Source organism: Microcebus murinus, chromosome 19 (assembly GCF_040939455.1).
Source record: "Microcebus murinus isolate Inina chromosome 19, M.murinus_Inina_mat1.0, whole genome shotgun sequence".
Taxonomy (NCBI): domain Eukaryota; kingdom Metazoa; phylum Chordata; class Mammalia; order Primates; family Cheirogaleidae; genus Microcebus; species Microcebus murinus.
In genome coordinates this window covers 1497827-1508482 of record NC_134122.1, presented here as the reverse complement: position 1 = coordinate 1508482, position 10656 = coordinate 1497827, and the positions used below count along the sequence as shown (strand labels likewise).

The 10656-nt window shown below is 66.1% G+C and overlaps 1 protein-coding gene across 2 annotated transcripts; it reads left to right on the top strand.

Moving 5' to 3' along the window:
• Positions 1–1221: 1221 nt before the first annotated feature.
• Positions 1222–6566, top strand: HS3ST6 (heparan sulfate-glucosamine 3-sulfotransferase 6). Of its 2 annotated transcripts, none has more exons than XM_075994867.1 (2): positions 1222–1754; positions 5832–6566. In XM_075994867.1, exons 1-2 carry the CDS (start codon positions 1342–1344, stop codon positions 6442–6444), a joined length of 1026 nt encoding a protein of 341 aa, XP_075850982.1. In that variant the 5' UTR covers positions 1222–1341; the 3' UTR covers positions 6445–6566. The 2 variants fall into 2 exon arrangements, with proteins under 2 accessions (XP_075850982.1, XP_012598972.2); XM_012743518.2 differs by having other exon boundaries at positions 5829–6566.
• Positions 6567–10656: the final 4090 nt, after the last annotated feature.

The following is a 10656-nucleotide window of genomic DNA, read 5'->3' as shown; positions in this document are numbered from 1 at the left end:
ACGGCCCTGCCTGTGCCGGCACGCTCTCCGGACGGTGCTGTACCAACAGCCTGCCCAGGCTGCTAGGACTGGCCCGCATGCCGTGAGGCCCAGGAACTGCTCGTCAAGGAGCAGAGCCCAGGACTAGAGGCTTCACGCCATTGGCTGGAAAGAGGCCGGGCATCTGCGCGGAGCCCGTGCCCGCCTGGCACCCACCCTGCAGCCGGGAAGGCTGGGGCAGAGGCAGAGAGAGGACGGGGTCCGATTCCACCTCTACCCCGGGCCGCGCAAGTTGCTCACCCTCTCCGAGCTCAGGCTGGCCTCCTCTGCCTTCTGCACAGGCTCTGCCAGGATTCGTCTGTGAACCTTGCGGGGATGAAGCTGCTGCAGAGTGTCCAGCGCCCAGCGGGTCCCACAGCTGGGGACTCTCACACCCTTTGGGGGAGCTCCCAGGGCGGGAGCTGAGCACCTGTCCTCCCCGAAGCACAGGTTTCCTCCAATCCGCACACCTCCAGTGAGAGCCACGTGGTCACCCACATCCCAGGGGAAGGCAGGTGGACCAGGCTGGGCAGGAGGTGTGACTCCTAGACAGGGCCAGGGGACTCAGCTCTCCGCCGCGCCCCTGGGAAGGACGGCTGTCTTCTCTGAGCCCGTTTCCGCGGCTCTAAACGGTAACTGGAGCTGCCTCGCCCTCCCCAGCAGGCAGGGCTGCGACCCTGATGAATCGCCAGGCCGACGGTCGGCCGGGAGTGCAAGGCCCCCCATTCCCCGCCGCACACTCCCTCCCCCACGTTCTGGGAGCCCCCTCTGCGCACTAGGGTGCTGGCCCGGCCTCCTTCTCCCTTTCCAGGCGGGGCGCCCGGGTCGACGCGCTTCTTCGGTCCACCGGGCGATGCGGCTCCCACTCCTGGAGACCCGGGCTCGGCCCGCGCACCTGCCGCCCATGTTCCAGAGCGGCGGGGACCGGCCTTCTAAGAGCGGGTCCTGGGCCCCGCGCCGCCCTGTCACTGCCCTGTGTTCCGATCTGCCGGCGCCGCTGCGTCCTCCCCGCTAGGGGCGAAGACGCCGGAGCGGAGCGAACCGGGGCCCAGGGTCTCGGCGCAGGAGCCCCGGCTCCGAGTCGCGCCCAGGTGTCGGCCGGTGCCGGGGTGTCCGGTGTCCCAGTCCCGGCGGTGTCCCAGAAGGGGCGGGACGCCCCCGCCCCGCCCCCGCCCCGCCCCGGCCCCGCCCCCCACCACTCCCAGGCACCGGGGCAGCGGGGCGCGGAGCAGAAGCTGGGCGCCCGCGGGCTGAGCGCGGCGCTGGCCGGCATGCGCTCCCGCCTGCGGCCCCCGCTCCCGGGCCAGGGCGCGGCGCGACCCCATGGCAGGTAGCGGTGGCCTGGGCGGCGGGGCCGGGGACGGCCAGAGCGCGGGGACCGGGCAGGGGGCCGCACTGCGGGCGCCCCGCGCGCAGCTGCTGCTCGTGGCTCTGGTGCTCGGCGCCTACTGCCTCTGCGCCCTCCCGGGCCGCTGCCCTCCGGCCGCCCGCTTCCCCGCGCCGGCCCCGGCGCCCACCGAGCCGCCCCGCGCCGCCCGCCTCCCGGGAGCGCCGGGTCTGCCAGTGGCCAGCGGCCCGGGCCGCCGGCGCTTCCCGCAGGCGCTCATCGTGGGCGTGAAGAAGGGCGGCACGCGCGCGCTGCTCGAGTTCCTGCGGCTGCACCCCGACGTCCGCGCGCTCGGCTCCGAGCCCCACTTCTTCGACAGATGCTACGAGCGCGGCCTCGCCTGGTACCGGTGAGCGCCCGGCCACCCGCCCCGCGGCTTTGGTGTGCCTGGCCGTGCCTTCCAGGGAGGGCGTCGTACGCGACGAGGTCTCACTGGGTGCGCAAAGGAGCGAGGTCTCCCGGCCGGACCCCAAGGACGCAGCTCCGAAAGGAGGAGTGGTACCTAGCTTGGGGGGAGGGTCCCAGAAACTTTGGAAACTCCGGGGAAAGCCCTGGTTCGGGTCTTCCGAGTGACCCAGCAAGATTGGGCGAGGGGGTGCGATCCAGCCGGAAAGTAGTTTCAAGCCGGTGGGATTACTTGGGAGCGTTAGAAATGCTCAGTCGCCTCCCCGCCGGGTCGCTCTGGCGTGTCTGCCCATCTGACCGCTGGCTAGTTACCCTCGGAGGGGCCTCCAGGTTCCCTGCAGCCTCCCCCAAACTCCCGGCCCTGGGCAGAGCAACCTTCTTCATGGTCCCCAGAGTCTGGAGAAAGACCAGGCCCTAGAGAGGAGGAAGCCACCTCTAAGTGGGGGCCCGAGGGCGGAGGTTCAGGCTCCAGCCTCAAGCATGAGGCTCTGTGGCCGCCCTACCCCCAGCCCAGGAGGGACTTGGGGTGCCCAGGTGGAATGTGGGGGGGACCTAGCCCCCACTAAGGCAGCCCGTCCTGGTGGCTGGTCATCCCCAAGCTCAGAGCCCCTCCCTAGAGTCCCCTGGGGAATCAGTGCTGGGGGGCAGGGGCAGGACCCAGGCTCTTGGCTCCAGGTGCACCAGCTTCTGTTCCCAGATCCTCGTCCTCTGCCCTCCCCAGCCCCATCTGTTAACTTTGCTCTTCACATTAAAACTACTCTTGGGTTTGGAGGGCAGGCAGGGCGGGGCGTCGGGGAGAAGGTGGGCTGGCTCCTGAGCTTTGAGGGGTTGTGCTGTCGGGGTCCAGGGAAGCCAGGTGGTGATGCAGGGAAGACGGGGCCATCCTGGACGCCTGGCCGAATGCGGCCATCCTCAGCTCAGGCTCCCGGGAGAGACCCCCGGCCCCTCCCAGACTGCATCGGGGCTCTCTCGAAGCCCTCATCCCTGCAGCTCTAAGGAAGGGGGGAGAAGCAGCGAAAGGGGAGAGGGGAGAGGGGAGAGGGTTGAGGACACGGAGCTAACTGGGGGGCAAACTTCAGAGCCACTACCCACCCCAGAGCAACCCGGCTGGGTTTAGCCCTGGAAGGTTCCGGAAGAGCGAGACTCCTGAGGGCTCTGGCCCAGGGTCTGGGGAGAATGGGGCCACGCCCAGACTGGGGGCCAGATCCTCAGCCCTGGGAGGGGCTCTGGGGGACACTGATGCCCAGGATGGGAGTGGGGGGTGTTCAGGAGACTGTAGCCCTGGGAGAGACTCTTTCTTCCTCATTTTAAGACCCCCATGGGGAGGGGGAGGGACATTGGGGGGAGGGGTGGGTGCAGAGGATTGGGAGGGTCTGCTTCCTTGGCCCCTGCCCCATTAATCTGAAGTGTCAGTCGCTCCTGAGTACCCCCAAACTCAGCATTTGTTCATCTGTTCACTCACTCACTGGCACCTTCTGTTTGCCAGGTGATGGGGTCACACCTCCCCGCCAAGGCTTTGAGCTGGGAGGGGCGTCTGTCTGGGGCAGGTGGGGACTACACTTTGGCCATAATATTTTGGGAAAGTAAGAAGAGGTGACAGGGATGTGGGAGGGAAGGGGCTGTAAGAGCAGTGGCTGCGGGGAGTCGCTCCCACTTGATCCTGGGGAGAGGCTCCGTGGCTGGCTTGTGAGCCCCAGCGCTCTCTGGCATCAGGTAGGAGCATAACTGGTTTCCTCGGGTTCCCAGGCCCGCCTGATGGGCACAGGCCAGGTCAGGGCCTGGAGTTAGCCCTGGCTGGCTGGAAGCTGCAGGGAAATGCAGACCAGATGAGGTGGGCTCTGCTCTGCGGGAGGGAGGGAGGGTCCAGGGAGCAGCTTGTCAGATGCTTGCCTGCGGGGGTCAGAGTCCTGCCCTTCACCCTCACTCCCAGAGCTCCCCCACCCTCCATGGCGGCTGGGACAGACTTCTGAGGCCTGGGGGAGGGCAAGTCATTGATCCCGAGGATCTCAGATCTCACAGCTGGTTTGTGTGAGAGTGGGCCTCCAAAGTCCTTGTTCTGCCTCCGTGTTCCTGTGGCCTTCCTCTGTGGGGGCCTGGGAACGTCTTACCCCCTGGAGCTCTGGCTTCCCTGGAGAAGAAGCATGGGGGGGCATTTGCAGGAGCGAGGGGGTCTTCAGAGTCAGACGTGTCCAGTTTGGGAAAGCAGGGAGCATGGGCTCCTGGGGTCAGCGCCAGAGCGAGGACGGGAGGGCCGGGGCTAGTCCTTCCCTGGGAGGGGCCCAAGGGATCTATGCAGCAAGGTGGGGGGGATCCCCTTCTTATGACTTCTTCCCGGGGAAAGGGGGGGGCCTGAGCCGGCTGCACCAGGCTGCAGCCCTGAGCCTTAGACCTTGGTGCCGATGCTACCCACGGCCTTTGAATTCATCCCCAGGTGGCTGCGAGCTGTTCCCACGTGGCTCCTGGCTATGAGAGGGAGGGTGTGGGGTGCAGGGGCGCTGGGAGCAGCAGCTGAGCAGACACCTCCCTTCCAGGTGGGCCAGAAGGAGGTTGGCCCCTGCAGCCCTCTGTAGCCACTGCAGGGGCGGGAGGACAGAGCCAGGGTCCCCCTCGGCACTTCCTGCTCCCTCGATGAACCTCAGCCTGGGTGCCTGCCTACGAAATAGGGCGGTGGGTGGGGTGGAGGGCACTCCATCTCACTGTCACCACGACGGAGGAGACAGGCTTGTCCCCAGGACTTCTGTGGACCAGCTCTGCCCAAGGCCTTGTTTGGAGGGCTGGGAGGCCCCTGTGCTGCCCACCCCAACGCTGCCGAGCTCATGGTGGTGCCAGGGGAGCCTTGCATTCTTGGCGAGCAGAGCACCCCAGCGTGTGGGTCTGTGCACCTGTGTGTGGCCTGACCTGAGTTTTCTCAGGGGGTTGAGCAGGAAAAGGAGACTCAGGCCCTGCCTCCTGCAGACAGAGTCTGGGGGCCACTTAGGTCAACCTCCCAACCCCTAGGAGCACAGGAGGCAGTGCGGGGCAGGGCCAGGCATGGCGGGGCAGAGACATCCCCTCCCTAGCACAGGTCCCCACAGCCTCTGTCTCTATTGACCCAGTTCCCAGCCCTCCCCGAGCTATTTGCTCAGCTGCCCCACCCTGCCCGGCCCCGCCCGACCTCGCCCTGCATGACCTGGCTGGCAGGTGCTGCCTGGGGACATGGCTTGGGTGCCTGGGCCTGCCCCGGCAGGCGCTCAGGACCGGCTTCCCCAGGTTTGGGGCGGTCAAGGGGCTGCGGTCAGCCACCTCCCCCTGAACCTTGGGACTGGGTCAGCGCCCTCCTCCCCTGGGTCAGAACAGGAGGCATTTCAGAAGTGCATGAGCCTGGCACCCTCAGCCTGGCACCCAGCGGCCCAGGGTCTCGGGAAAGGTCCCCAGGCCAGGTGCAGCCACGCCACTCACTTTTCTCAAACGTGCTGGGCTCTGCTGATGGCCTTCTGAGCCTGGGCCCAGGCTGGTGAGAACTAGCAGGGCTGCAATTGAAGCCAGAGAGGGGGTAATTAAATTCAGGGGAAGGGAGAGCGAGGGCTAGTTTGTCAGGACACTTGTCAATAACCGATGGCCTAATTTGGGGACGCTGTCAGCCACTGAGCGAAAAGGTGACCTCCAGTAATTACAGTGTAGAAGCTTGTGGGGCGGCCAGTCCAGGCGGGCCGGCCTCAGGGCTCCTGGGTCTGGGTGAGAGTGTCAGGGTTGGGGTGCAGTCTAGCCCCGCCCGGGAGGGGTGGCTCTGCTGGGTGCCGACGGCCAGCATCTGAGGGATGCTGACCGTTCCTTGTGCAGGGACGGTTGCTGGGATGGTTGGTGGAGAGAAGAGCATGTGGCCCCACCCCACGACCCTCACATAGCAGCAACGAAAGGACAGCCCTGCCCTCCCTGCCTACCCCCGGGCGGCCTGGGCTCGCGGGGCAAGGCCCCTGGGGACCGTCAGGTGTGGAGGGGCCGCGTCTGCTCAGGCCGCCTCTCCCCCCTCCGACCCCAGCAGCCTGATGCCGCGCAGCCTGGACGGGCAGATCACCATGGAGAAGACGCCCAGTTACTTCGTGACTCGCGAGGCCCCCCGCCGCATCCACGGCATGTCCCCGGACACGAAGCTGATCGTGGTGGTGCGGAACCCCGTGACCCGGGCCATCTCCGACTACGCCCAGACGCTCTCCAAGACCCCGGGGCTGCCCAGCTTCCGCGCGCTGGCCTTCCGCCGCGGCCTGGGCCCCGTGGACACCGCCTGGAGCGCCGTGCGCATCGGCCTGTACGCCCAGCACCTGGACAACTGGCTGCGCTACTTCCCCCTGTCCCACTTCCTGTTCGTCAGCGGCGAGCGCCTGGTCAGCGACCCAGCCGGAGAGGTGGGCCGCGTGCAGGACTTCCTGGGCCTCAAGCGGGTGGTCACGGACAAGCACTTCTACTTCAACGCCACCAAGGGCTTCCCCTGCCTCAAGAAGGCGCAGGGCAGCGGGCGGCCGCGCTGCCTGGGCAAGTCCAAGGGCCGGCCGCACCCCCGCGTGCCGCGGGCCGTGGTGCGGCACCTGCAGGACTTCTACCGGCCCTTCAACCGCAAGTTCTACCAGATGACCGGCCAGGACTTCGGCTGGGACTGAGCCGGGGCCAGCCCCGCCGGGGGAGGCCCGGCAACCTTAATTTATGCCAGCGTGCCCTGCCGGCGCAGGCTGCCTGCCTCCTGTGCCGGGTGAATATTTAAGAAATAAAGTTTGGATCTGGACTCTTCCATGTGACCTTGAGGACGGAGGGTGCAGGTGCCCCCACCTGGGAAGTGTGTTCGTACCAGCCAACTCCACTGGGCACCGATCGAGTGCCAGGTGTCATCCAAACCCGTCCCTTAGACATCCTCAGAGGTGGGCAGTGTCTCAGGTGAGCACGTGGGGCTCAGTCAGAGACGCTGAGGCACATTGACACACAGCTTAGCCCTGGTGACTCTGGGGGCCGCCCTCGGGCTCTCTTCCCAACCAGGGTCTGCACCCATGGCCTCCGCTAATCCTGTGTCCTGGTGCCAGGGGTGGGGTGGGCGGGCACTTTCTTTTGGAAGCCTGATGGAATTGCCTGAGCGTCAGGGAGAGCAGCGAGTGTTGGTGTGTGGAGTGGTGTCTGTTGCAGTAGGCCCCGCCCCTGCCCACCCATGTCAGGCCCCGCCCACTCCCAGGCCCCACCCACTCCCCCAGGCCCTAGCTGACCCAGTTCTGCTGTGTTTTTCCTGCGCCTTCCTCCTGGGTGGGGCTGGAACCGATGCCCATCTACGGCCCAGCTGCCCGCTCCTAACGGATCAGGCCAGACCCAGGCAGGCTGGGGTGCCCAGTCCACCCCTCTCCCCGGGAACGTGAGGGCTCCTGGGTAATGACTCTCACCTGCTCCTGGCCAGGTGCCCACCAGCTGCCCTGACAATGACCTCAGGAGCTGCCCCGCCTGTCACAGGGCCTGGCTGTGGTCTCTGCGCCCCAGGCCGCTCCTTGGGTCTCATGGCCCTTCCTCGGTGCTGATGTGGCCTTTCTACCTGTGGCTGCTTGGAGCCACTCCCTATCCTGGGACCCAGGGACACAGGCAGTGGAGGGGGGGGCTTGCAGGGAGGGGCAGCCTGTCAGCCTCCACCCCTCTCTGGCTGACCCTCAAGGTCGGCTGTGGCTCCACTGGTCACCAGGGCTACTGTGTTTGTCATGGGACCCCATTGGTTGTGTGGACATGGAGGGGTTGGGGGTGGGAGACTGGGGCATATGGAGACCCACCCCTGCTCCTGCTAGTTTCTGGGCTTCCTGGACACTCCCCTCTGGAGCTGCCCCAATGGGCCAGTTCTGTCTCTGGGCTCCCCTCCCCGCACCCAAGGAGCAACCGCAGTCACACGTGCGGGTGGCTGTGGGCCCAGACGTGTGCACAGTTCAGACCCTCCTCGGACCTGGGTGGAGGGGAGAGGCTGGCCTGACTTCCAGCAGCCATGGGAGGGAACAGCCTCCACTCTGGAACCCCTGCTGGGTGGTGAGCAGTGGGCTTGGTGGCTGCGTCCCCATCCTCTGTGTTGGTGTCCCCGTAAAGACTGGGCACGGCAGCCTGCCCTGGGTAGAGGAGTCAGAGGAGGCAGGACAGCCCCTGACCTAGTTCCCAGCCGGTGCATGAATATCTCTTCTCCCTGGACACGCCTTTCTCGCGTCTAGACAGTGTCAGGCCCCTCACTTCGGCCCAGCACCGCTTGTTTCTCCTACACCGAGCTGGTGCAACAGCAGCCAGAGGGGTGTCTTCAGGGTAAACCAGACCCTGTTATTTTACAATGCCCCAATCCCCATCCCCAGCGCTTCTAGGATGAAGCCCAGATGCCTGCTCACAGCTGTGAAGGCCGTCTAGGGATTGCCCCCCATCCTGCATGCTGCCCTCATCCTGACAGTCCTGCCTCACTGGCCCCTGCCAGCTCCTTCCACCTGCCTTCTGACCTCAGGGCCTTTGCACCTGCTGTTCCTTCTGCCTGGAATGCTCTTCCTTGCAGAAGGTGCAGCCTTGGAACAGAGAGCCGTGCTGTCACTCAGGCTCCCCGCTTCCTCCCTACGTTTAGCGTTCCTTTCCTGAGCCCAGGCAGGTGACCCACTTTCCCCCTCCTGAGCCTTCTCGGGTGCAGGGCTGGAGGGGTGCTGGCTTGCCTGGCATCGGGGCCTGGGCCCAGGGCATGGAGGGCGGACTCTGGAAGCAGAATGTTCTCCCCCCAGAGTGGAAACTTGGCCTAACCACCGAGGCCTGTGCACGCCCAGCTGTGGCTCGGCTCACACTGAGGGCAGATGTGGGGGGTGGGGCTCCTGGGGAGAGTCATCGGCCTTTAATTAAAGTCCCTAAATTGCTTCCCCTGGTGCTCTGTGAGTTTTCCATGTTGGAATGTTCCAGATGGGGCGAGAAGTGCTGATTCAACCACCCTCTTCCTGTTCTGCCCAGTGGAGGAGAGGGGCCCCGGAGCCGCTCTCCAGCCCGCCTACCCCAGCAGACTGGAGGGTGGGGGGGTCCTCACAGCCCTGGGAGTCCAGGGGGGGCCGGGGAACCTGGGAGGGGCTGCTTCCACCTGGAGGGTCCTCACTTGCTCCAGACCTGGCCACAGCTGGTCCGGGCTCAGGGACCATGGTGGGTCTGGGTGGCACAGGGCAGGCACGGGAAGCCCTGCGCAGACCCTGGCCCCGGTGCCCCAGTATCCAGCCGGAGACAGAGAAGCGGCTCCTGGATCCCCCCTCCCACCACAAGCCCCAAAGAACCTTCCTCCCAGGAAGCCTGGTCCTGGGCCAGCAGCCGCCCTGCCCCGTTCTCACTGTGTCTTCCTCCTGCAAAGCCTCCTCCTCCCCCAGGGCCCACCAGCCTCCTGGGTCAAGGCAGAAGCTGGGGCTGTGCCTGCTGTCCCCACCCTGCTCCAGACAGGCCTGAGGCCTGGGCCTGGCTCCACTCCTGGGCCCCCTAGAGCCGCCATGCAGGTGGGACAGGTGGGGGAGGGAAGCCTGGATTGCGGGGTTGGGGATGGGGGTCGGGGGTGCACTGCTCTGGGCAGCACCGCGGAGCCCCTTTGCGCCAGGATGGGGGTGCTCTTGGGAAGGCCTACTCCTCCTGGCCCATGCGGCTGGTCTCCTCGTGGCCCAGGGGCCCCTCCCAAGCTTCAGATGGCCTGGTTCCCAGCTTCCTGGGGCAGGGGCACAGGTGAGAGCAGGCTGGAGTGACTTTAAAGGGATCCTGGCTCCCGGCAGAGCCCTTTCCCCTGTTCACCGGCCCGTCTGGGCTCCTCGCTCCCGACACCGCAGCTCCCTGGCTATGGGTTCCAAGCGGGTCTCTGCGTGGAACAGCGCGGAGGTCCTGGGTGGGGGCACGGCTGGCCCCCTTTGTTCCCATGGAAACTGTGTGGCGAAGGGCTGGGAACTTGCTGGCACTCTCCCTTTCTAGAAGGTTCCTCCCAAATTGGCAAGGGCTGACTCCTGAGGACTTTCCTGGGGACCAAAGCTTAGGCCAGAGGGTGGGGTGCCTGGCGGTGGAGGGGGAAGGGGGCCTCAGATTCCCGGCAGGTCCGTTCCATTCACTTCAGTGCTGGGGACGGCACTGGGAAGCCGGGAAGCTTCAGACCCCCGGCGGGGCTGGTGCCAGGCCCCCTCCCGCAGCCCAGGCTCCTTTCCTGCCCATGCCTTGGGCTCTCTGGTCGGGAGCTTGCTTTCCTATTTCCTACCCGTTGCCTGGTTCTCCCAGCCTGGCCTCACCTGTGCTCCCAGGGTCAAGGGTCGGGGTCCTGAGAGTCAGGGTGGAGCCCTGCTGAGGGGTCTGGAGACATGGCTGGTTCAGGGGACAGTGGGCGAAAAAGCCCACAGGTTGGTTTATTCTTTCAGCCATCAGGTGCCGGGGGGCTGGTGCACGTGGCTCCAGGGACACCCCAGTCAGCAGGGCAGGCTGGGCTCCTGTCCCCACAGGGTCTCCGTGTGCGTGTGAGGAAGAGACAGCGAACCGCCAAGCAAGCGAAAGCAAAGCGCTAGCCACAGTGTGACAGGCACCACACGTAAGGGACCTGGCTGGGAGCTGCCCTGTGGGACAGGTGACCTGCAGATGGGCAGCAGGCGCCTCGAGTGGTGACAGTTGGGCAGTGTCGGGTGGTGGAGGGAGGGCTGGTAAGAGAAACCCTGGCGGTGAAACAGGTGAAACAGGCACCGCAGGTAGATAAATTCGGGGACACGGGTGGACACCTGCACCCACGTTCTCGCAGCACCATTCACCAGAGCCAGGTGGAGACCGCCCAGGTGTCCACGGACAGGTGACGGACGCACACCACGTCGGTCTCCCCACGCGGTGGCACATTGTCCAGC

What these genes read in the sequence shown, in the direction of transcription:
- HS3ST6 (XM_012743518.2), top strand. Translation starts at nt 1,342, where the DNA reads ATGGCAGGTAGCGGTGGCCTGGGCGGCGGGGCCGGGGACGGCCAGAGC. An exon ending in CGCGGCCTCGCCTGGTACCG is followed by an intron (nt 1,755 to 5,828) that starts GTGAGCGCCCGG and finishes CTCCGACCCCAG; the next exon opens with CAGCCTGATGCCGCGCAGCC.